At 41.1% G+C, this 27,251-nt stretch overlaps 1 protein-coding gene across 1 annotated transcript; it reads left to right on the forward strand.

The window, feature by feature from the left end:
- The first annotated feature begins 927 nt into the window (after positions 1-927).
- LOC132272707 (F-box/kelch-repeat protein At3g06240-like) lies at positions 928-1,764 on the forward strand. Its single transcript, XM_059773805.1, has one exon. The coding sequence runs from the start codon at positions 928-930 to the stop codon at positions 1,762-1,764; it is 837 nt and encodes a 278-aa protein (XP_059629788.1).
- Positions 1,765-27,251: the final 25,487 nt, after the last annotated feature.

A 27,251-nucleotide genomic window follows, 5' to 3' on the forward strand; every position in this document is an offset into this window, starting at 1 on the left:
CTTTGACATCAAAATTTACCAATTACAAAATTTATATGTTACAGTTATTGATTTGTCTTGAACCATATAATAATATTTCATCTATTAGACCGAAACAATTTTTCACAAAAGAGATTTAAAACATATATGGTGTGGCCTACTTGGGACCAAATAGACACTCACATCACTCCGAACATTTGACAACAAATCTATTTCTCACGAGGATTTAATTGGCATTAAATCTGTGTGTGTTGCTTACCAAAGTATTAGTATAATATGAATAATTATGACTGAAATTTGTAACTTATTTTTTATTAATTATTATCATTTTTTGTTTCCTTCAATTCTAACACCCACCAAATGGGTGGCTAATGGGTTGGCAAGGACGGAGCCAATTAAGGTTCCCTTTTTAAAAAAAAATAATATTTTTGTATCTATAAATCTTTAAAATTTTAAAATTATCTTCTTGTTTTTTTTTTATTCAAAACATAATTTCTAAATTCAGCCCCACTAGTTGGTGTTCTTCATCGGTAGACACGATTCAAGAGAAAATAAATGCCTCACACCCCTATTACACTCTCAGTAACATAAATGACTGGTCTTATTTTGACCATGTTTGACCCTAAATCAGCCATCAATTCCACTATTGAACGATCTCAGCTTGGACGGCCCTGATCTTGTTCTCCTAGCTAAACCGACCACAGACAGAGCCGTTGAATCGCCCCTGCGATTGTGATCTTGTTCTCTTCAATCTGAAATCAGAAGTGTAATCAACTGTGCGGGCGATCTTATTTCACTAAACCCTACTCTACTCTACTAGGGTTTACTTTGCTTGCTCTGAAGAAGTTATTAGGGTTTTCGTTTGTTCAAATCCATCTCTGTAGGGTTTTGTTTGTTCAAATCCATCCCAGTTTCTTTCAAATTCAAGCGAAGAATTGGAAGAAGAAAATGTCAGATTTCCTACCTCATGATGTGTTCATCGACGTCCTCACTAGACTACCCATCAAAGCCCTCGTCCGGTGCGCCTGTGTCTGCAAATCGTGGTACTCTTTGTTCACAAACCCTAGTTTTATCACCACACACCTCAATCGGTCATCCATTGTGAACAACAACAATCTTCTACTAGTTCGAAGCCGCTCTAGTGATGATGCCAATGTAGTGCATTACTCACTATTACGTTATGAAAACGGAACGTTGTGTGATAATGCAGAGCTTGAGCTTCCACTGAAGTGCTATAGAAACCCTTCTTTGAGGATAATCGGTAGCTGCAATGGCCTCGTGTGCCTTTCGAATGATTTGCACGGTTACCAGGAGGAGCTTTATCTATGGAATCCATCGATTCGGAAGACGATGGCCCTTCACCAATTACGGGTCAAGTTTCAATCACACGGTCCGTTTATGCATACAATCGGATTTGGCTTCGATCCAGCGACTGATGACTACAAGGTTGTCAGGATTGTGTATCTTGAATCTCTTGATGAACCCTATGATTTTGGATCTCCTCCGGAGATTGACATTTTCAGTCTGAGCACAGGCACATGGCGGAACATCAGCCATTTCGGTCTTCCACATATCATCGACGAGCGGGCTCCCCAGACTTATCTAAACGGGGCTGCACATTGGTTTGCTAATGGTTTGCTTTCGGGGAACACCTGCCACTTGATCGTGTCATTCCACATGGGTGATGAGGTATTTGGCGAGATCAAGGTGCCCAGTAGCATTTTTGATGAATACAGGGCCTCAAGTGTTGGTGTTGAGAAGTATCAAGAATCACTCTCTCTCTGATTACTGGTATTTGGGGTGAGAAACTTGTTGCATATGGGTGATGAAGGAGTATGGCATGCCAGAGTCTTGGACTAAAAAAATCAATATTGATATGAGTGCATCATTAAGCAGAAGTGTAGCTGGCTTCACCAGGAAAGGTGAAATTGTGCTTGGGAAAAAAGATGGGTGTCTGGTAGCTTATGATCCCGAAATGGAACAAGTAATGGATCTTCATATTAGTGGTTCTACAGATTCATTATCTTTGGACAAAAATAAAACAACTCACTCAGAAACAATAAAAATAAATAAGAATAGTGTATAGAGAAGCGTGGAATTGCTTGATCTTTTATTGGAGGCCTTAGCCTCTATTTATACACAAAAGATTACAAAATTATGGTAGGACTCGCCTTGCTTGCCCTCCAATTCTTTCTATATAACCATTCTTTTCTAATAGAGTTTTTTCCATTGTCGAATTTTCCATACATAGAACTTGCCTTGTACAGAACTTCCTATCAGAATTTTCCTTCTACAGTAAATCCTTCAAATGGTAGGACTTGTGCATTCTTGGGCTGAATATATTTTGATCCGGCTGGGCTTGAGTAACAGGCCGGATGTTAAATACTCATAAGTTGGGCTGATGACTTCTTGATTCGGCCTTGATGGAAGTTGGAGGACAAATAACAATGGTCTTGGGCTGTAAATACCCTCAACTTGGGCTTGAGCACGATGGGCCTTATATGTCCTTGGAATGTAGACATGGGTAGTGGTGACGTGTGCGCTTTTTATTGGAGGGAGTTTTTTTCCCTCCACACTTTGCCCCAAATTTCGTTTTTAATTGAGCGACGGCTCCTATTAAAGAGGGAATTGAAACCGGTTTTTTACTTTGCTTCAGAAACGGTTCGAGGTCTTTCATTATTACTCCAACGTACAAGATTTTGTAAGAGTTACATGTGCCCTTGCTGCACTTCTGCGTTCTTCATTCCATCGCTTTGTCAGGTTAGTCTCGTATCTTTCTCTTCAATCTTTCCTTATGAGTACTTCATCTACTCCCGAACGTATAGACCTTGGGGATTCTGAATCCACACCTTCATCTTCCCCCGTTCGCATTAGGGCTCCCCCTCCTAGGGTTTCTACAGATCGCCCTTTGTCGAATCCATTAGGTACTTCCCCTCTTCCAACCGAGACATCTACCTCAGGCTCTGATTATGTTCTTACTCATGACGAGAAGAAAGCAATCATCTCTATTCGCCGTATCAAGTTCTCTATTGCTTCGGTAATGGAAGAATTTGATATTCCTGAGGGAGTAGAAATTGCAGAATATCCCGAGGGTGCCGATTTTACCTCCGGCGAGGGAATTGAGGAGGATGAGTTGCTTCTTTCAGTGGGGCATTTTAACGCCCTCCGATTCCCTCTTCATCCCTTCTACCATTTAGTGTTTAATAAGCTGGGTCTTGTCCCCCTTTAGGTAAACCCTAATTTCTTTCGCATCCTTTCGGCACTGTTGGTGCGCCGGAAATTAGAGGTTCTTGATTTGACCCTTGTCGACCTTCTGCTTACTTACAATATATCTAAGCATGGGACCGAGCCTGGTCGCTTTTTTTTTACTTCTCCCCTTCATCATAGGATATGCACGAATATTCCTTCATCCGAAAAGAAATGGAAAGAAATGATGGTTATAGTTAAAGGAAAATGGTTCGTGTCCCAATCAATTGCGCTTCCCATCCCGCGCAAGTTCGGGAAATTAGGTATAGAATATTTAACCTCCCTTCATACCAAGTGTTCTGGCTGTTTTCCTTGCCAAGTCTTAATGTTTCGACTTATTTATGAGTTTCTTGGTGTTTTTTCAGCTACATTCCCATCCTCCGCAGCAAGGAACAGACTTTCTTTTCTTGAGGAACGAGTCTGGAGTGACCCCTCGCCTATCGAGGACCTGCTAACTTCTTCAAACTCAAGGACATTGCCTCCAGTGCCGTTACTGCAGACCTCATGGATATGTCTCTACCATCCTTTGACAGTTTTCCCATGACTGAGGAGGAGATACGAAGGGCTGAGGCTTTAAAAAAGAAAGCCGAAGATGCCCAACCCTTGGTCGTTATTAGATCAACTGAGGATGAGGTGGAGGTTGAGGAACCACCAATGAAGAAATCTCGCCTCAACCCCTCATCCTCTGGCAAGGGCAAGGTCCCTTGTAAAAGCAGAGGAAAAAAGGCTGGAGAGGCCGAACCTGAAGATGAAGTCAGGGCCTTTGTTCTAGCTGAGACTGGGACTCCTTGGACTCCTTCCTTCACCCGGGCTGATAGGTCAGTCCTGCACTCAGGGGATTCTGTGATTACAGACCCTTCAGCTGTACTGGCGGTGGCTCGAGGAATGTGGCTCCCAAAGGACGAGGAAGCCATCAGCCAAATGGGGTTGGAGCAACTACTCCCCTCTGCCCCAGTCCGGGCCATAGAGGTTCGCATTGCTCCTTCAGAATTATGTTACTTTTGCTTGCTTGTGTTTCTATTTATGCTTATATTTGCTTCCCTGTTAAACAGAGTCTATACCATACCATGGCCCTTTGCGCCACTGCTGAAGCTCAATCCCTCTCCATCAAGAAGTTGGAAAAGGATCTTGACAATGCAGAGAAGAGTGCCACTACTGCCTCTACCAATCTGAAGATAGCTTCTGAAGCCAAGGATGCGTATAAGAGGCAGTTGTCAGCCTCTGAGGCTAAGGTGGATTCTCTTCAGGCCGAGGTTCAACGCCTGACCGAGGCTCTTACTACTTGCTTCAAGGCGGGGAAGCAAATGCAGGGGCGCTACTCCTGTCTGGCGCACCTGGCTAGTGCTAAAGCGTTCCGGTCTGGCTATAATCAGGGCTCAGGCCCTAAGACGATGGATCCGGACGCTTTTGACAAGCAGGTAGGGGTGCACTTCCCATACGATGAAGGCCCAGAGGCTTTGGAAGCTGAAATCCGCTTTGCCGAGATGGTGAAGGCACACCTGAAGGGTACTCCTAGCTCCCCTGCTCCTGCGGCTTCAACTCCTCCTACCTCAAGTCCTAATGTAGTGGATATTTTTGAATCTACTCCCTTCGATCCGAAGAGGAAGTAGAACCATGTATTTTGTTTTTATGAACAGCCTGTTTTGGGATAATGAGTAATGAATATAACTTTTTGTTTTAGGCTTGCCTGACTTGTTTTTGCTGTATGCTCTTGATACTGTTCATATTTCTCTGACTGGTAATGTGTTTAAACACTAAACATTGTCTTTATACTTCGGTTTTATGCTATCCGTGAAAACGCAAGGATTGTGGGAAGAAGGAGATCCTTTTAACAGTTTAGTTGATATCGCAGGATGACTCATATGGACAATGATTTAACTGTTAAATGAACCCTCCTTGCCTTTTACTTGCCTGCAGTAGACGTATACATACTCTTTCCTTCTCGTGTGTTCCTGATGTGGGGTGGAGTATGATGAACTTATGATATATCCGCATCCACAGGGTATTAAACACTTGGAGTCCGGAGGAAAGAGTTCTGATCCGGGTACCAGAGGTCTAAAGTGAATACTCCTCGGCACTGAGTGTGGAGGAATATTGCTGAATAGGACACTTAGGGTCCAGATTTGTCTCGGATACTTAGGATTCGAGGCGAATTATCCCTCGGCACTGAGTCGTGGAGGACTAGTGCTGAATAGGACACTTAGGGTCCGAAGCTGTCTCGGATACTTAGGATCCGAGGCGAATTATACATTCCTTGGCGTGGAGCTGGAGGGGGGTTTTGCCGAGCCGAACACTTAGGGTCCGAGGCGAGACTTTCGCCGAGCCGAACACTTAGGGTCCGAGGCGAGATTTTTGCCGAGTCAGACACATAGGGTCTGGGGCGAAATTTTTGCCGAGCCGAACACTTACGGTCCGAGGCGAGAGAACTACTCCCCGGCGCTGAGCTTGAGGGGAGGTTAAATGAATTACTCCCCGGCTCTGAGCCTGAGGGGAGGTTGTGCCGAACCGGACACTTAAGGTCCGAGGCGAATGAATTACTCCCCGGCACTGAGCCTGAGGGGAGGTTGTGCCGAACCGGATACTTAAGGTCCGAGGCGAATGAATTACTCCCCGGCGCTGAGCCTGAGGGGAGGTTTGTTTTACATTTTTCCTCAAACCACTTATCATGAGGCCGAGGACTCAAATATGATAGGAGGCCAAGAAAGCGAGTAACAGTGGCTGTGAAGTTTTCCATTTGTTGACTTTAGAGACCTGCCTCCACTGATACTCCATTCTTGGCAACCAAATGTTGTGGACCACGCATATATGAACCACATTTCTTTTCTATTTCTATCTGATGTGGGACATAGACTAAATTTTGTCAAAAAGGTTGGTGTAAGGAATGCCTCTGGTATTGAGCTTGACAGCCTTAAATACCAGTGGGCCCTCCTTACACCGTGATTAACTATTTGAATATTTCCATATATAACAGAATGTGGCACATACTTTTTTGTCAATGTGGGATAGAAAGGTTTAAGCACAGGCCATAACTCATGTTTTGTTTTTGTGAAAAAATCAGACGAATGCCATGCATAGTATGGTCCCCCATTTTTATAAAAAGAAACAAAAATAGAGGAAAGTGGTACTGAACATAGAAGCAAAATAAAGAAAAGCTTGGCTGACTGTGGACATACACAGCTTTATTTGCGAAGAAGTTGTAGCAAAATGGACAAACTTAACTAATGGAAATACCTTTTCAGGTGTATTGCGTTCCAAGGACGCGCAATGGGACGTCCGCCAGCTTCGGCCAAACGATATGCTCCTTTCACCACTACTTCGGTAACCCTGTAGGGTCCGGTCCAATTAGGTTCCAGTTTCTTTACATGAGCTGTCTCCTGCTTCAAAACCCAATCACCTACCACAAAGCTCCTGAATCTGACGCGTTTGTTATAATTGTTACACACCTGCTGTTGGTATGCCGCGAGACGAATTGCTGCTGCATCTCTCATTTCGTCCACCAAATCAAGGCTATGTTCGAGTTGTTGCTCATTGTTCCCCTCCAGTACCAGAGATGTCCGAAGGGTTGGGATTATGGACTCGGTAGGAATGACAGCTTCGGATCCATATGCCATAGCAAATGGGCTTTCTCCCGTGGGTCGTCTTGGAGTGGTTCGATAGGCCCAAAGCACTTGAGGGAGATTCTTGTACCACTTTGTCTTCAACTTCTCCAATTTTTTCTTTAAGCACCCGAATATCGTGCGATTAGTTATTTCAGCTTGCCCATTGCCTTGTGGATGACTAACTGCAGCCAATTTTTACAGGATTCCATGTTCGCTAAAGAATTTCCTTGTACTTCTGTTATCGAGGTTCTTACCATTGTCCATTACGATGACTTTTGGTACCCCAAACCGGCAAATAATGTTGCTCTAAATGAAATGCTTTACTTCTTCGTGAGTGACGCTGGAGAAGGCTTCAGCTTCCACCCACTTGGTGAAGTAATCCGTAGCCAGAAGCACATGTTCCTTTTTTTCCATGGTTTTGGGTAATGGTCCTACTATATCAATCCCCCATTGGGCGAACGGCCATGGATTAGCCATGGCGTGCAAACCTTCGGCAGGTTGGTGCTTTATTGGACCATGGCACTGACACTTGTCACATCGTCTTGAGTATTCCTCGGCATTCCAAGCCAAGTATGGCCAGAAATAACCTTGGGTTAGAATTTTGTGTGTGAGGGATCTTCCTCCGGAGTGGTTTCCACAATCTCCTTCATGAACTTGTTTTAGAATTGTGATAGCCTCAGTAGGGGTTAAACACTTGAGATAGGGACCGGAGAATGACCTTCGGTACAACTGGTTATTGATGATTGCGTACTTAGCCGTGGTAAGCCTAAGCTTCCTTGCCTCAGCTTTCTGATTCGGGAGAACCCCTTCCTTGAGGTAAGCCTCGATTGGATCAATCCAGCAGGGCTCGCGTGGTACTTCTGGGATCACCATCACCTCTTGCCGGGGATTAATGCTGGGTTCTTCGAGAACATCGATTGGAACAAGCCGAATCAACTCTTCATCTGAAGATGATGCGGCTGCGGCCAATCGATCTGCTTCGGCATTTTCATCTCGTGGTACCTGATGGAACTCGATTTGATCGAATTCCCGGATAGCACTCTCTACAGTATCTTTGTACGACTTCATTCGTTCCTCCTTGGGAGAATATTGCCCTGTCACTTGATTGATCACAAGCTGTGAGTCACTAAAAACTTTTAAACATCGTACCTGTAGCTGTTTAGCTAGCCGAAGTCCGGCGAGCATCGCCTCATACTCGGCCTCGTTATTAGTAGATGGGAAATCTAGCAAAATTGACTGCTACAGCTTGGTACCTTCGGGTGTTGTGATGTCAATCCCGGCCCCTGCTCTTTTCCGGTTGGAAGAGCCATCAACCCGTAACTCCCAGTATGGCTCTTGAAGTGTCGGTTCCTCAGGTTGATCTTCGTACTCTAGTAAGAAATCCGCTACCGACTGCCCCTTGTGAGATACCTTCGGCGCATAGGTGATGTCAAAAGAGCTAAGTTCAATAGCCCATTTTATAATTCGACCAGACAGGTCTGGTTTAGCTAGGATAGCCCGTATAGGGTGATTTGTAAGTACCACTATGCTGTGAGACTCGAAGTAATGTCGAAGTTTCCTCTTGGCATAAATTAACGCCAGGATTACCTTTTCTGTCTTGCTGTACCGTGTCTCGGCATCCGTCATCGTTTTGCTTGTGTAAAAGATTGGGTGCTGAACCTTGCCTCCTTCTTTGATCAACACTGCGCTTGTTGCTACAGCTGATACTGCCAGGTACAGGATGAGAGTGTCTCCGGGCGTTGGAGCAGAAAGGATTGAGGGTTTTGTCATGTAGCTTTTCAATTGATTGAGAGCTTCCTGCTGCTGAGGTCCCCACATATCTTTGTTTTTGGATCGAATAGCATCAAAGAAAGGTTTATACTTATCAGATAATCGGGATATGAACCGGCTGAGAGCCGTAATTCGGCCGGTTAGAACTTGCACTTCCCTGCGGGTTTTAGGCTCCTGGTTCTGTATGAGTGCCTTTGCCTGAGCTGGGCTTACTTCTATTCCTCTTTTATTTACGACGTGCCTAAGGAACTGTCCTGACGAGACGGCGAAGGAGCACTTGGTGGGGTTCAGCTTCATATTGTATCTCTTGAGAGTATCAAAGACCTCCTGGAGGTGCTTTGGGTGGTCCTCTTTCCGTATACTTTTGACCACCATATCATCGATATAGGCTTCAACTGTATTTCCCAATAGATTATTGAAAATTTTATTGACAAGTCGCTGGTAGGTGGCTCCGGCATTCTTTAGACCGAAGGGCATCACTCTGTAGCAGTAAGTGCCCGTTTCTGTGATGAAAGCGGTTTTCTCCTCATCTTCAGGATTCATGAGAATCTGATTATAGCCGGAGTATGCATCGAGGAATGTGAGCCTTTCATAACCCGTCGTAGCATCCACCATTTGATCAATCTTCGGCAGAGGAAAGCTATCTTTTGGGCAAGCTTTGTTAAGGTTGGTATAATCTACGCATACCCTCCATTTCCCATTCTTCTTTTGGACGACTACTACATTTGAAAGCCATTGTGGGTATTGCACCTCTCGAATGAATCCTGCTTGTAATAGTTTATTTACTTCCTCAGCTATTATGCGATTCCGTTCAGGTGCGAACCGTCGGTGCCTCTGCTTGACTGGCCTGAACTCTGGGTTAACCCTTAGACTATGGCATGAGACTGTGGGATCGATCCCTACCATGTCCGAGTGATCCCAGGCAAAGACATCCGAATTGCACTGAATGACCCTGATCAATGCTTCCTTCTCTTCGGCTGTGCAAGATGAGCCAATGTAGGTGATCTTCTGAGGGTCTCCGAGGACTACCTCTATAGCTTCGAGGGACTCCTCGGTAGGTGCTTCAGCTTCGGCTTCTTCCTCTGCCTTGAGATACTTGGGCAGAGGGTACTGTAACTGCTATTTGATTGCGTCTTTGGGATTCGCCTCTGACTGAGGTGATTTCGACGCTTTCTTTGCTTCATGTAGCATTAACATGTAACATTCTTTTGCAGCAACCTGGTCTCCCCAGAGGTCGATGACCTCCCTGCCATCCGGGGATAAACACCTCATTACTTGATGAAGTGTAGAGGGGACTCCGTTCATACGATGGATCCAACCTCTCCCCATAATGAGGTTATAAGATGGATGAATCTCTGTCACGACGAAGTTTTCCTTCAGAGTCCTCTTTGCTACAGTAACGAATAGATCGATCACCCCAAGCGGATTCACCTTAGTACCATCAAATCCCATTAGGGGGCTGGAAGTTGGCCTGATGGATAATGGTGAAACCCCCAACTGATCAAAAGCTATTTTTGTAATGATGTTGGCACTACTTCCCGTATCTATCAGCACTCTCCTGATCATATAATTCACTACCAGGAGGCTGATGACTAAGGGGTCCTCATGCGGGCGCTGGACTCTAAAAAGATCATTGTTACCGAATCCAATGTTGATGCTGCCTGGTGCAACCGTGTTTACCGAAGACAATCTCCGTAATTTATGAGTCTCCCTCAGCTTGGATCTGTACAACTCTTCAGACTCTTCATCATCCTCTGACCTTCCGTGTATAGCATGGATAACCTTTACCTGGCCGCCCTCTACCCGTCGAGGGTTAACTCCCGAGGTTTTACGTGCTCCTTCGTGGCGAGATACTCCACCAATTCTCCTCTCGCTATCATGCTTTCTACCTGTCGCTATAGGGACCTGCAATCATTGGTGGTGTGCCCATAATCTCTATGGTAGGCACAATGTTTGCTTTTGTCCCTCTGCTCCAAGGGTTGTTTCATGGGCTGAGGAGTCGCAAACCTCGTCTTATTCTCTTGGAATAGGCGCGCCAAGGTAGTACGGAGAGGGGTAAGCCTGTCCTCTGTCCTTCGCCTTTTCTCAGACGCTTGGGTGACTGGTGTGGCGGTATGAGGAACCTTCTGCATCCTTGTGCTCACAGCTTTCTCTCGAGATTTGTTTTCCACTGTGACGAGGGTAGCGTGCTGTGCACGGTGGGCTACGTTTTCCTCCAACCGAATGTAGATTTGTGCCCTAGCGTTCAAAGTCTGCATATCCGGGGGGGAATATTTGACCAAGGATGTGTGAAACTTGGTTCCCTGGATCATTGCCAACTTAAATGTTTCGATTGCCATGGCAGGGTGGCAATCTGCTATCTCCGAGGCCTCCATGTTAAACCTGGATAAAAAATCTTGTAGAGTTTCTCCCTTCCTTTGCCTTATGGTGAAAAGGTTGGCGATACTTTTTTTCTGCTTCTTATTGTCGCAATACTAGGCTAAGAACATAGTGCACAAGGTCTCATAGTCAGGGATAGACTTGTGTGGCCTATTCCTGAACCATTCTAACGCTGTTCCGGTTAAACTGGTAGGAAAAACCTTACACATCCACGGATCGTTATGATCGTCCAGTGCCATCTTTTGCGCATAATGATCGAGATGCCGAGAGGGGTCTCCTGCCTCATCGAACTGGGTGAAAGATGGCATAGTGAACTTCTTCGGCCTCTCCATAAGGTACACCTCGTCAGTAAAGGGGGTCTTGACCAAGGAGTTCTTGTGCTCCCTAGCCATCTCGGCTGGTGTTTGGACTCTCAAGAGCTTCTTTTCGTCGAAGGCATCTTGTGCGCATGCGCCATCTGGAACGCCATTGGACCATACCGTAAGCCTATGGCTGGACTAGGCCTGTTCGTCCTGCGTGCAATGCGGGAGATTATCCGAAGCAACCGCCTCGGACCTCGTCCCTTGCTTTTGCTGAACCTCACTAGGTCGCGCCCCGTTGGGTGGTATCTCGTTGGCTGGAGGCTCGTGAACCGGAGGTAAATTCCGGGTGGGGGGTGGTGCTGCAGCATCGCCTGGTGGTGGTTGTGGCGTTAGCCTGGCCATGGCCGTGTGCAGCGTATGAGTCTGCTGCTGAAGCGCAGCTATCTGGGCGACACTCGTATCGTTTGCTTGCCGGAGTGTCTCAAATTGGTGCAAGAACTCTTCTCGCATCTTTTGCATCAATTCTATCTGTTGATTCATTGCTGAATCTCCGTTTGACATTCCAGACACGACTAAAGGATTTAATTTGAAGAACAAGTGGGAGTATATTTTTATACGGTTCCCACAGACGGCGCCAAAGTGTAGGTGCAAAATTTCGCTCAACCAATAATGATTGAGAAAAATAAAACAACTCACTCAGAAACAATAAAAATAAATAAGAACAGTGTATAGAGAAGCGTGGAATTGCTTGATCCTTTATTGGAGGCCTTAGCCTCTATTTATACACAAAAGATTGCAAAATTATGGTAGGACTCGCCTTGCTTGCCCTCCAATTCTTTCTATATAACCATTCTTTTCTAATAGAGTTTTTTCCATTGTCGAATTTTCCATACATAGAACTTGCCTCGTACAGAACTTCCTATCAGAATTTTCCTTCTACAGTAAATCCTTCAAATGGTAGGACTTGTGCATTCTTGGGCTGAATATATTTTGATTCGGCTGGGCTTGAGTAACAGGCAGGATGTTAAATACTCATAAGCTGGGCTGATGACTTCTTGATTCGGCCTTGATGGAAGTTGGAGGACAAATAACAATGGTCTTGGGCTGTAAATACCCTCAACTTGGGCTTGAGCACGATGGGCCTTATATGTCCTTGGAATGTAGACATGGGTAGTGGTGACGTGTGCGCTTTTTATTGGAGGGAGTTTTTTTCCCTCCACAGCCCCCCTCTTGTATTCCAAAAAATTTGCAATCAATTGCTTATACTTATCAAAAAGAAGAAGAACAAAACCAAAGAACAAAGGAAAGAAGAGGCAAGATGGATGATTTTACTTTCTTTTACATCTTATATTTGTACTGCTATTGCTAAGTTCTGTTATTGCTACATGTGAATGTAAAAGCTCAACGTAGCATTTAAGTAACCTTTATGTCATTTACTTATCAAAAAAAAAAAAAAAAAAAAAGGTAACCTTTATGTCATCATTGCCCTAGTAGGTAGCATAAACTTATTTTTTTCTTTGCCAATTACTATTTCATATTCATCTTTGAGGAGTTACAATTTTTGTTGGTCTTGATATCTTTTTGTGCCTAATGTGCATTGAATGTTCTTTCAGGGCTGTGATCAGGGTGGAAAATCAAATTGAGGAAGCAAGAGAAGGTGAACTATTGAAAGAGTAGAAGTGGCATAGTGAACCCTTTCCCTGTTTTTCTTACTTTTACTTGGTAGTAAAGAAATTGTGTACTGATGTAGTTAAAAACCTTCTTTGGGAAATTGGTGACTCACTCATGATGCTTGTGAACTCTTAGAGCATTTGAACTTGATATGGCTTTAGATGTTATGCTGAAAGTATATATATATTTTTTTTGTTTTTTTGGCAAGGTTTATACTGAAAATATTGGTTATTTGATGCCATTGTATTTTTAGTCCACATTATATCATATGAGGTAAGTTGTCAAAAGTACCTTCGGTAGGTCGAGTTGCTGGATGCGTGCCAAGCATTTAGAAGTAACTAGTTGGTGATATTTTGTAGAAAATCATAGCTAGATTTCCTTTTGGCTCGGATAATGATAGTCAATGTTAAGGTTATCTTGCTTTGCTTGCTAGTTCATATAATACTATATGCTAAAATAGTATTATAATAATACTGAACAAACAGCTTAAAGGTCCTATTTATTTGAAATAAGAAGATTACTATATGCTAAAATAGTTCATAATAGTACTGAACAAAAGAAGCACTTTAAACTTATTTTTATTTCATAAAAACATAAACACTAATTCAATTTAGTGAATTCGCATTACATAAAATACGATTTTGTTTATAATAATACTGAACAAGAGAAACACCTTAAACTTATTTTTATTTCATAAACACATAAACACCAATTCAATTTAGTGATTGCGTATTTCAGAAAATACGATTTAAACAAAATCAAAGTTTTAAATTTTTTTTATGTTTACCAGATTCTATAGCATCCAAGATTGTGGCATAAAAATCGGATGCGAAGTTGGACTAGAACAAGTACTTCCAAGTTAAACCCTTCCCTGTCAAGATGCATGATGTCACTTACTTTTATCTATTGCTATTACTAAGTTCTCTTATAGCTATATGTGAATGTAAAAGCTCAACCTAGCATTTAAGTAATCTGTGCCATCACTGCCCTAGTTGGTTGCATAAGCTTAGATAATTTTTGGGGAGTTACAACTATTGTTAATCTTTATATCTTTTTGCGCCTGATGTGCATGGAATGTTTTTTCAGGGCTGTGATCATGGTGGAAAATCAAAATGAGGAAGCCAGAGAAGGTGGAGAAATGTTGAAAGAGTAGAAGTAGCATAGTGAACACTTTCCCAGTTTTTTGTTACTTTTACTTTGCCTACGGTACATAAATTGTATGTTGATGTAGTTAAAAACTTTCTTTGGGCAATATATAAGTTCACTCAAGATGCTTTTGAAATCCTGGAGCATTTGGGCTTTGATATGGCTTTAGATGTTACGCAGAAAGGTTTTTTTTTTTTTTTTTTTTTTTTTTTTTGGGGTAAGATTTATGTTGAAAGTGTTTGTTATTTATTATTGCTCAACTTTTGATGCCTTTTTATCTTCAAAATTTTATTTTGGGGCACGAGTCACTTGTTGATCTCTGCTTTGCTTACATAAATTAAGTTGTCAAGAGCTGCTTCTTTAGTTCGACTTGCTGGATGTCATGCCTAACATTAGAAGTCACTAGTTGGTGATATTTTGTAGGAAATCATAGCTAGTTTTTCTTTTGGCAATGCTAGTCAAGGTTAAGGATGGCTTGTTTCGCTTGCTAGCCAATGTCAAGTTCAAATTTGAGCTCAATAAATGAGCCATATTGACCGGTTTTTAACGAGTCTGCTCTCAATTATATGTTTATCACGACGTTCTTGAGTTTAATGAGTCAAACAAGCTTTCTTCAAGTTTGGTTCGCTTACTTAAGGTGAAAAATGTCGATTAAACTATGCTGGTGTACCTGCTAGCTAAAACAGATAGATCTCTGCAATGCCTGAGCTATTCATGTCAGATAACTCATTGGACCCCTACAACACAATGTGTGTGTGTGTCTCGTTTTACTAACCACCTCAACTATGCTTAAAACATTTTTATTTTTTTATTTTTGTAGCAAAGTAGCTGTTAAGGTTCTATTTGGATGCTCTGTTATTATGGAGCAGAATGGTGATATCAATTAAGCAGAAAATGTAGTTTAATTAGCATTAATTTTCTTTCAAAGACTGCTAAATCTGTCTGTGCTACATGAAATTGTCTCTCTTGTGAAATTTGATGTTTTTCTGAAGTGCTTGTGGAATAGTTGTTGTGATTGAGTACTTACATTTGTGGAATAGGTAAATGTGTTTATTTAAAAGTTTTGTTGATCTCTGCTTTGCTTTGGAATCTCCAGGTTTTGACTGTTCACTTCGGAGTATTTTAGTTGATCTTTATTTTGTCTTTTATTGTTGTTATATTGTTATTATAATTTATTTATTATTGTTATTATTTTTAAGATGGCAAATTGTTAGGGTTATGGTCGACGTGGATATTCATGGTTTTTTTCCAGAGATTATTATCAGCCTTTGAATGTTCATGGGGTTGATTGTAAGGTGAAGGTCAGATTTTTTTTTTTTAAAAAGATCTTTGAATAGTCAAATGAATGAACATAGCCAGAGGTAGTGTTTGTTGGAGCAAAATAATTTGGACTAGATTGGAAATTTGGAAAAAGAAAACAAATAAACATTCGGAAGCATTAAAATCAGCATGTGATGGGCTTACCATACTGCAACTGGGCAATCAAACAATAGATGACCTACCCAAGGTTAGGGGTGACAGAATTCCGCATGACACCAAAATAGCGTGTTTGGGTTGACTTTAATTGTGCTCTAGTCATAGTCTATCAACAGCTCAATTAATTTTGGATCCGAACCTGATTAATTTGATGAAACTCATTTAATTAATCGTGGAACTTGTTTTAATTCAATTACTATGGACATTTTTGGTTTTTCAATATAATCTAATATGAATATTATGTTTGCCTAATTATCTCCCTTTCCCTGAATTTTGTCATCCTCTCTGTCATTTTTTTTTTCTTCATTATATTTGCGATTTAAGTTAATAACTGTGTCACATGACCCATTTTATTATACACAGGTAACACAGGTATTTAACGGGCTGTGTAGTGTTGCTAAACTGTCAGTTATACAACTTATTTATTAAACGAGTTACAGAAGTCGTGTCGTATTACTTGTTTACTGAACGAGCCGTGTTCGTGTTAGGAGTGCAACTTGGGTTGGCTAACCCAAGCCCAACCAATTTTTCACAGACTTGGGCAACAATTTTATTTTATTTATTTATTTATTTTTTAGTTGATACTCGCACTTCCTTCCCCAAGGAATTGTTTGCACTCGAGAGGAGTCGAACCTTATAGCCGATGCTTCATGATATTTCATGAGTTACTAGAGCCAACTAACTTACACACTTGAGTCAACATTTTGGGGTTTTAGACAATCAGGGTTGGGTATAGGCTAAAAAATTCTTAACCCGGGCTTAGTTAGGGCTGAGCTTGGGTTGAGGTGATAGCAAGCCAAGCCCAACCCGAACCCCGAACTCTAATACTTTTTAATATAATATTTTAAATATATTATATAATATTCAAATAATTATCTCTTTTTCTTTTCAACTTTCTTTATTTAAATCTTAATTTATTGTATGTTAAACACTTTGAAGAATTAATTTCCCAAGAATTTGTTTATAATTTATTAAATAATTGTAATAAATTTTTAAAAACTTTTGAGGTTTGAAGTAATTTATCTGAAACTAATTCAAGATCACATTAAATTTTCAGTATGGAGATTTATCGTATTGGTAATCCAAATTAACCCGAATTTCTAACTCAAAATCTTAGCCTGAATTGCAAACTCGAGATTTTTTTTTTTTTTTTTTTTTTTTTTTTTTTTTAAAAAAAAAAAAAGAAAAGAAAGTTGGACTCGAGTTAGGTAGTTAGTGTTAAAGGTTGGGTTAGGGTTGAACATTTTATATATTAGGTCGGTCTGTACTTCCACTTCGCCTGAATTGTATCTCTAGTTCATGTGAAGGGTTCATGGCACGATTGTTAAATGGACCGTGTTTGAATTGGCCTATTTGACAAAATACTATTAGGTTGATACAACATGAATATGATCAATATGATCTAACAACATGACTTGCACCCCTACTTATATTCATGATAAAAGTGTCAATTAGATGGTTTGATAAGGACAAAAGTGAAGTTTAGGAAGGATTGAGATTTGGGACCAAATGCAACATGAATTTCTCAAGAAGTATTACCCTATTGGAAAAACTAACCAAATGCGCCGCTCAATTCTTGGCTTCTCCCGAATAGATGGGGAACAATTTTTTGAAACATGGGAAAGATTGCAAGAACTCCTACGAAAATGTCCACACCATCAAATTAAAAAATGGCAATTGGTCCAAGGTTTCTATGATGGCTTGACCGAGTCATATAGACAATTGGTTGATTCAGCTTGTGATGGCGTTTTCATGTCCAAAAATGAAGATGAAGCTTGGATTCTACTTGAGAACATAAGCAAGAATTCTACGCAACGTGGTTACCGTAGAGCTAATAAGGGTACCAATCCTTGTCAACCCCAAAGTATGAGGGAAGAATCCTCTCAAGTCGATACCATAACTCATAAGGTTTATCAACTTGTGGCAGCTCATCTTCGTTCTCCTCCTCCTCATTCCAATGCATCGCATGAAGTGTGTGCATTTTGCTCGAGTCCTTCTTATCTAGGAGATTGAACCACAACGGGACAATTCTCTGAAAATCCTCAAGAGCAAGTTAATGCAACATTCTCTAGACCGAGGTATAATCTATATTCTAATACTTATAACTCGGGATGGAGGGATCATCTGAACTTCTTGTGGCAACCACAACAAGTAACACAAAATTCAGCTCCACATCGTGGACCACAAGGTTAATCCCCTGCTTAATCAAATTTTTAATCCAATAGTCGACCTTTCAATCATGCTTTTTCTTCAAGCTACCATCCAGGTCCGCCCCACTAATTTCAAAGTCATTTTGCTACTGCTCCTCTTCCTCGGAATTCCGCATTTGAGGACAAAGTGTTGATCGCATTAAACAACCTTGAGTCTAACACTCAATTATTGCATACCCACTCTCAAACCATTGCTAAGCTAGAATCCCAAGTGGGACAAATAACCAACACTCTAAATCAAAGATAGAAGGGTAAATTGTCAAGTTTGATGGGAAACGTGCAAGTTTTAAAAACTTTTTGAGGGATTTTGATTCATAGATCTTGATTCATCATATAGAGACAAGTTTTATGCAAAAATAAAATATGATGTATCATTCAATTAATGGATTGAATACTTACATTAAAGATCTGAGTAAACCTTTAAATCTTTCCTCTAAAGTGAATGTTTTCACTTATTATATATCCCTTAGCAAGATGCATTCTCCTTGGATCTCCATCTTCTTGGTATGTTTTGCCTTTAGAAATCACTCATAAGCCTCCATGAATGACCTTGGAAAATTAAGCTTGTGGGAGCCTCCATTAGATGAGAAAGCAAACCCTAAAATTTAGAGTGAGAAAAAATATATTCCTTTTCTTTCCTCCTAAAAAATCACCTTTAAAATATACATAGACCATGTATATTTATAGGCAACATAAAGATAAAAAAAAGGAAACAATAAATCTTTCTTAATCTCTAATGCACATGTCTCAAATCTAATAGGATTCCAATATCAAGTTGAGCTATAAGTGAGAATCCTTAGGGCTTATTATTTTATTGGCTACAATGAATTAATAATTGGCCCGGTCCATGGACCCAATTCAATTAATTCATAAATTAATTTATACTCCACTAAAAGAAATTAATTGAATTCCAATTAAATAATAAATAACCTCTAAGTCAATGTTGCACTTTGACCCCTCTATGCATAATTAGTTCTTGGATAAATAAAACCATCAATCCGACTACTTAATTAATATATTTATTTTAGTACCTTTGATTATTTCTGACTTGATCACAACAAAACATTTGTTTGACAAAAATAATAATTTAAATAAATAAATATGTAATAAATCATTTTGTCTAAAAACACACGAAAACCTTCGAATTTACTTTGTGATAAACCATAATCAATACAAAATAAATACAAGTAGTAATGATGCAAATATTGAAAATATAACCCTCTAACTATTAATTACATAACTATCTAAAGTTTCGGTCTAAGGATCCTGAAGTATCCACCGAACAAATCAAAGTAATTATTAATTAATAAAAAAGTTTATACTTTTCTCATACTTAAGAGTCAAATGCCATGACGGTGATAGGGAGTAATTGCATATGACGGTTCTCGTAATATATCTCAACCTAACGCGGATCCAGTTTAAGTCTTAATTAATTATAAGTTCATCCATAATTACCGACTATGAATAATTTATGATTACTATTTATATTCATGTATTGATCGCCATCACATATATATATAAATATCTCTTATAATCAAGTGGACATTATCAATTCTATAATGAATCGAAACATAATACATTGAATTCACTAATTGTATAAAGCATAAATATTTCAGAAACGTCAAGAACTTATGTCACTATAATCCAAATGGGAATTAGCTATACCAGGGCATATAAATCCCAACAAAGTTAACCCATGGCAAACCCCAATGGATAATACATGATTGGTGATGTCCCACCTAGTGGATCACACCATGAGCAAGTCTAAGCCATGACCATATTTCGAAGTAGAAAGGTAGTGGACAACAAAGTGAAAGAAAAAGATGATGATATGTTGAACTATTCCTAAAATCCAAACCATAAGTCCAATAATCCAAATCATCCATAAGATCTAAAAGTTTTAAATGAAAAACAAGTGAGATTCGATGTACCTTCTTCATCCATTTCGAGTCTTGAGACATCATATGGGCCAAAAGCTCCATTTCCTCAACGTAGCAAGGAACCGACCTCCTTTGGGAAGCATAGAGACAATTCATGACATGATGGAAGTATTCAAGCAAGTAAAAATTAATCTTCATCTTCTTGATGCCATCAAGCAAATCCCTCCATATGTGAAATTTCTCAAAGATTTATGCACTCATAAGCGAGTATTCAAGAGCAATGCCCCAAAAAAAGTACGCCTTGATGAGTGCTGAATATTACATATTCAAGCCCCTAAACGTGCGTATATTAAGATCGTAAGTGATACTTTTATCCAGTTTTAAATTGATTTTAGTTTATTTACTTTTGTAGATGCTTTCCCAAAGAAAAAGCTAAAATCGTGATTTTGGAGACTTAAAAATTGTTACCGAGGCTTATGGAGTTGTCCCCAATCATCTGAAACATGTTTGGAATCCAAAAGGTGATTCTAGAAAAGTTCAAGTGCAGAAGCTTAAGCACAAGTTTCTTAACTCGAGCACAAAGTGGAATGAAACAAGAAAAAACACTAAGGCAGAAAAGCTTGAGCATAGATTTCTCTTCTCGAGCAGAAGTCCAAGGTGCTCGAGCCTTTTTCCAAAGGGCTCGAGCATAAACTCCCCTGGGAAGATAAAAGATGCTTCAAAAATTCCAATTGCCACAGCTCGAGCATAATCCAAAAAGCTCGAGCAGAAGCTTCTCTGCTCAAGCTCTCCAGCTAAGGTGATCGAGCACCATGAAAAAAAATCCAAAAATATTCTAAGTGTTGATGAAAAAGATGCTTTGAAAAATAGTTGAAGAAATTTCGCTAAGTATGGAATTCCTGCTTGAGCCTTTCCCAAAAAACTCGAGCACGAGTCAAAAAGCTCAAGCAGAAGATTCTTTGCTCGAGCTTTGTCCTCTTCAGACAGACTTTTTAATGGTGAAATGACTAAAAATGCATTTCTAAGAATTCCAAACTCATTGAAATGCTCCAATTTACTCTCGGAACCCTTATGGCAACCTATTCAATGCGAGGCACACAAAATGAGGTGCAAAAATAAAATAATTCAAAAAATTAAAAAATACCAGAAAAATGAAAAATTAGGAAACGTCACAGACTCTTAATAATTTGTTTTCTTCAATTATATACCCTTAAAATATTACTATTGCCCCCCATAAAATTATTTTAAAATTCATTATCGCCCCCCACATATAATATCCTAGGTTTGTCCCTCCATCCTAACAAGAATAACAAAATCCTAGCTTGACATAAAATTAAATCCTTAAAGAGGGTGTCACATTTATACACAGTTGATTAAATCACTCATCCAAAACTATGCATAGCAATTTTTATACATATGGGATAAAAATATATCAACATGTTTAAACAAATGTATACAAATATATATATATATATAAACACTCATCCAATACATGTTTAAGTTGCATTTGACATACATAGGAAGAGACTTTTGGATAGAAAGGTTGTGCTAGGATGGTTGGATCTGAGTCAACATGTTTTTGGATAAAAATTAACAAAACTCTAATCGACATGTTTTGGATCAAAATTAAATTATATGTTGTTAGAAATGCTGTCACAATGAAAAAAAAGAAAAGGTTTTCTTATGTCTTTTCTTTTATTTGGCACAATGTTTAAAATGTAAATGATAAATGGCATGTGAGATAGATTTTTTAAGGGATTTTATTTATTTATTTATTTTTCCTCAAGGAGTTCGGTTAGGAATGACAAGTTGCACCGCTGAGGTAGTTACCTGCTCTGAACTGTTTTAACTGATTTTGAGTAATCGTATAAGGGATTTGGAAGGGGAAAAAATCCGTGCGGGGGAAGGGCAAGGTTGCCCAGCTGTAGGTGCAAAATTTTGCCCAACCGATAATGATTAGGAGAAATGAAACAACTCACTCAATAAACAATAAAAATAAACAAGAACAGTATCTCAAGAAGCGTAGAATTGCTCGATCCTTTTATTGGAGGTCTGAGCCTCTATTTATACACAAAAGATTGGTTGAATTATGGTAGGACTCGCATTGCTTGTCCTCCAATTCTTTCCTTACAGAAATTCTTTACAAATAGAGCTCATTCCTTTGTATAATTTTTCTTGTGTAGTAGTTTCTTTCTTTGCTGTATCCTTCTTCTAATAGGACTAATTTCCTTACAATGGATTTGAGCTATAAGTAACCTGATCCATGTGACATTGCTAACGGGTTGGATCTCTTGTTTCGGGCTTAAGCAATGCTACAGAGATCAATTATCTGCGACCTTAGGTTTGTGTCTTATGACTTTGGGCTGTCAACGAGCTTGGACTGGGCTTTGAGCAGGATGGGCCTCTGACATTTGTGATGGGTATTTACATTGCGATGACATGTACAGTTCTCATTGGAGGGAGATTTTTCCCTCCACACTTTGCCCCCAATTCCTTCTTTAATTGGATTGCGGCTCCTATTAAAAAAGGAATTGAAGTTGCACGGTTGTCTATTTTACAAAAAGACGGTTCAAAGATTGCCCATTGCCATTCTGCCTTAAGAGATTCCATAAGGGTTACTTTTGCTCTCACTACGTTTCTTGCATTCTTCATTCCGTCGTCTTATCAGGTTAGTTCTTCATATTTTTCTCTTCGATCTTGCATTATGAGTACTTTGACTACTCCTAAATGTATAGAGATCGTAAATTCTGAGTCCACTCCCTTGTCTTCCCCTAATCTCATTAGGGTTCCCCCACCTAGGGTTTCGAACTTCCCTAAACCTGTAAATGACTCGGCTAATCAGCCAGGTGCTTCCCCGATCCAGGCTGAAACATCCACCTCTGGGTCGGATAATATCCTCACTAAGGAAGAAAGAAACGCAATTTTATCTATTCGTCGCATCCCGTTCTCCATTGAATCCGTAATGGAAGAATTCGAGATTCCCGAAGGGGTAAAAATTGCAGAATACCCCAAAGGCGCTGATTTTTGCACCGGCAAGGGCGTCGGAGAAGACGAGTTGCTCCTCTCTGTTGGGCACCTCAACGCTCTTAAGTTCCCCCTTCATCCTTTCTATCACTTAGTCTTCAACAAATTGGGGATTGCACCCCTGCAAGTAAACCCTAACTTCCTTCGAGTAATATCGGCACTCCTCATTCTCCGGTGGTAGGAGAGTCTTGACCTGACTCTGGCTGACTTGCTGATTACTTATTCTATTTCTAAGCATGGAACCGAACCTTGATGTTTCTTTTTCACTTCCCCCCTGCACCAAAGGATATATACAGACCTCACTACTTCTGAGAAGAAGTGGAAAGAGAGGATGATAATTGTTAAAGGGAGATGGGCCGTGCCCCAATCGAGCAAACTCCCAATCCCTCGCAAGTTCGGGAAGTTAGGTATAGAACATCCCCCCTTTCTTTATAAAGATTGTTCTGGCTATTTCCCATGTCGAGTCTTATTCTTTCGATATATTTACGAGTTTCTTGGTGTTTTTTCAGCGACATTTCCTTCTTCGGCTGCCGAGAAGAGGCTTTCCTTCCTGGAAAGGCAGGTTTGGAGCGACCCTCTCTCGGTCAAGAGCTTACTTACTTCTGCGAGTCTTAAAACAGTTGCTTCCAGAGCTGTAACCGCTGATCTCATGGACCTCTCACTTCCATCATTTGACAACTTTCCCATGACTGAGGAAGAAAAACAGAGGGCTGAAGCCTTGAAAAGGAAAGCCGCAGAGAATGTTTTGCTGACTATATTGCTTACAAATGAGCAGGAGAAGGAGATTGATGAAGTCCCTTTGAACAAAAAGGCAAGGCTGAACCCCTCTTCAACCGCGAAACCCAAGGGTGCTTCCAACCCAAAAGGCAAAGGGAAAAAAACCGAGGAGATTAACCTTGAGGATGAGGTCAGCGCCTACGTCCTTGCCGAGGCTGGGGCACCTTGGACTCATTCCTTCTCGAGGGCTGACAAGTCCATCCTCTATGTTGGTGATTCTATGATCACTGACCCATCTGCAGCACTGGACGTCGCTCGAGGAATGTGGCTCCCCAAGGATGAAGAAATTATCGACAGAATGGGGTTGGAACAGCTACTCCCATCTGCCCCTGTTCGAGCCATAGAGGTTTGCTCCTTCTTTCATTTCCATTGTCATAATTGTCTTACAAACTTTCTTACATTGTTATTATCTCATGACGCAGGGCTTGTATCATACTATGGCCCTCTGTGCTACTGCTGAGGCTCAGTCGCTTTCTCTTAAGAAGTTGGAGAAAGACCTCAGTAATTCTGAGAAGAAGGCATCCCATGCCATTGCCAATGCACAAATTGCATATGAGGCTTGGGATGTTTACAAGAAGCGTCTGGCTGCTTCTGATGCCAAAGTTGAGTCACTGGAGGCTGAAATCCAGCGCTTAAATGATGCCCTTAGCACCTGCATCGTTGCCGGGAGGCAGATGCAAGGTCGTTACTCCAGTCTGGTGTGCTTGTCAAGTGCAAAAGCTTACCGGTCTGGCTTCAATCAAGGCTCAGGCCCCAAATCGATGGATCCTGATGCCTTTGATGTGAACATGGGGGTATCCTTCCCTTATACAGAGGGTCCGAAGGCTCAGGAGGCTGAGGTGCTTTTTGCTGAAATGGTGAAGGCTCACCCGGAAGATCCTCCAAGCTCATCAACTCCTGTAACTCCTGGTCCTTCAATTCCTCCACCTGCAAGTCCAGCTGTAGTAGATGCTTTCGAATCTGCCCCGTTTGATCCGAAGAGGAAGTAGGATCAAGCAAATATTTTTTTTTTTCCCTTTCCCTTGTACTGAAACAATTTTGAGAATGAATGATATACCCTTGTTTCTTAAGCTGTGTTCTTTTATTCTGCTTCGATTGAGTATGCTTCTGATATTGCACTCACTCTGTTGAGAGAGATTTTTTTTTTTAAAAGGAAGGTACTTTACCTGAAGGTTCCTTATTTGTTTTAGTCCGAAGCAAAATAAATAAGAGGTTTTCCAAGCCGGACACTCAGTGTCCAAGGCGAGGTTTTTGCCGAGCCGGACACTTAGGGTCCGAGGCGAGATTTTTGCCGAGCCGGACACTTAGGGTCTGAGGCGAGATTTTGCCGAGCAGGACACTTAGGGTCCGAGGTGAGATTTTGCCGAGCCGGACACTTAGGGTCCGAGGCGAATGAATTACTCCCCGGTGCTGAGCCTGAAGGAGGTTTTGCCGAGCCGGACACTTAGGGTCTGAGGCGAGATTTTGCCGAGCCGGACACTTAGGGTCCGAGGCTAATGAATTACTCCCCGGCGCTGAGCCTGAAGGAGGTTTTGCCGAGCCGGACACTTAGGGTCCGAGGCGAGATTTTGCCGAGCCGAACACTTAGGGTCCGAGGCGAATAAATTACTCCCCGGCGCTGAGCCTGAAGAAGGTTTTCATACATATATTCTTCTCTCATCGTTTTTTTTTTCTTTTTTTTTTTAAACAACTTGCCGAGGATTCAAAAATGATAGGAGGCCAAGAAAGCGAGTACCAATGGCTGCGAAGTTTCCTATTTGTTTACTTTGGAGACTTTCCTCCATTGATACTCCCTTCTTGGCAACCATACGTCATGGACTATGCATATATTAACCACATTTCCTTTCTATTTTTATCCGATGTGGGACAAAGAGTTTTAACTATAGGTTAAAACGCATGCTTTTTAATAACTTGCTTCCAACATTACTTTGCATAAAAGCATAAAATTGCATAATCATAGTGTAGTATGAAAATTTCTTTGCATAAAATTTAAAAATTTCAAATTTTTTTCTTTGCATAAAAATTGCTAATGCATATTGCGACGCAAAATTGCATAATCATAGAATGATGGTATGGCCCCCATTTTTATGGAAAGAAACAAATAGAAGCAAAATAAAGTAAAGCATGGCTGACTGTGGGCTTACGCAGCCTTATTTGTGAAGAATTCTTAATAAAATTGATAAACTTAACTAATGGAAATACCGTTTAAGGTGTATTGCATTCCAAGGACGCGCAATGGGACGTCCGTCAACTTCAGCCAAACGATATGCTCCCTTCCCCACTACTTCGGTAATCCTGTAGGGTCCGGTCCAATTAGGTTCCAGTTTCTTTACATGAGCTGTCTCTTGCTTCAGAACCTAATCGCCTACCGTAAAGCTCCGGAATCTGACACGTTTGTTAAAATTGTTGCGCAGCTACTGCTGATATGAAGCAAGCCTAATTGTTGCAGCATCCCTTTTTTTATCGAGAAGGTCGAGACTATGTTCGAGCTGCCGACTATTGTTTCCTTCAAGCAACAAGGATGTCCGAAGGGTTGGAATCGCCGCTTCGGTTGGAATCACTGCTTCGGATCCATAAGCCATGGCAAAGGGACTCTCCCCCGTAGGCCGCCGTGGTGTGGTTCGGTACGCCCAAAGCACCTGAGGGAGATTCTCGTACCATTTCGTTTTGAGTTTCTCCAATTTTTTCTTTAAACAACTGAAAATGGTCCGATTAGTTATTTCAGCCTGTCCATTCCCTTGTGGATGACTAACTGCAGCTAACTTTTGTATAATTCCATGCTCAGCAAAGAATTTTCTTGTACTTCTATTGTCGAGGTTCTTACCATTGTCCATCATAATGACTTTTGGGACCCCAAACCGACAAATGATGTTGTTCCAAAGGAAAGTTTTTACCTGCTCATGGGTCACACTTGAGTAGGCCTCGGCTCCTACCCATTTAGTGAAATAATCTGTAGCCAGTAGCACGTACTCCTTTTGTTCCACAGTCTTGGGTAACGGGCCCACCATATCAATCCCCCATTGTGCGAATGGCCATGGATTTGCCATTGCATGCAAATCTTCGGCAGGTTGATGCTTCATGGGACCGTGACGTTGACATTTGTCACACCTCCGAGTATACTCTTCTACATTCTGGGCCAAGTACGGCCAAAAGTAACCTTGAGTCAGGACTTTATGCGCGAGGGATCTACCCCCAGAATGGTTGCCACAATCTCCGTCATGGATTTGTTTCAACACCATAAGAGCCTCAATAGGGCTTAAACATTTCAGGTAAGGACCTGAAAATGACTTTCGGTATAACTGATTGTTAATGATGGCATATTTAGCTGCGGTGAGACAGAGCTTCCGTGCTTCGAACTTCTGGTTTGGAAGAAGTCCATGCTTGAGGTAGGCTTCCAATGGATCAATCCAGCATGGTTCTCGAGGAATAACTGGAATCACCATTACTTCCTGCGGAGGATTAATGTTGGGCTCGTCCAGGACGTCAATCAGCACAATTCAAGTCAGATCTTCATTTGAGGATGACGCTGATGTGGCCAATTGATCTGCTTCAGCACTCTCAACACGAGGTACCTGATAGAATTCGACCTAATCGAATCCCCGTGCAACGTTCTCTACAGCTTCTTTATATGCTTTCATTCTTTCCTCTTTGGGATGGTACTGACCTGTCACTTGATTTATAACAAGCTGTGAGTCACTAAAAACCTTTAAGCAACGTACCTAGAGGCTACTGGCCAATCGAAGACCAGCAAGTAACGCCTCGTACTCGGCCTCATTGTTCGTAACCGGGAAC

This window comes from Cornus florida, unplaced genomic scaffold (assembly GCF_030987335.1).
Source record: "Cornus florida cultivar Cherokee Brave unplaced genomic scaffold, ASM3098733v1 CherokeeBrave_3.0.0_Hap2_Chr01, whole genome shotgun sequence".
Lineage (NCBI taxonomy): Eukaryota > Viridiplantae > Streptophyta > Magnoliopsida > Cornales > Cornaceae > Cornus > Cornus florida.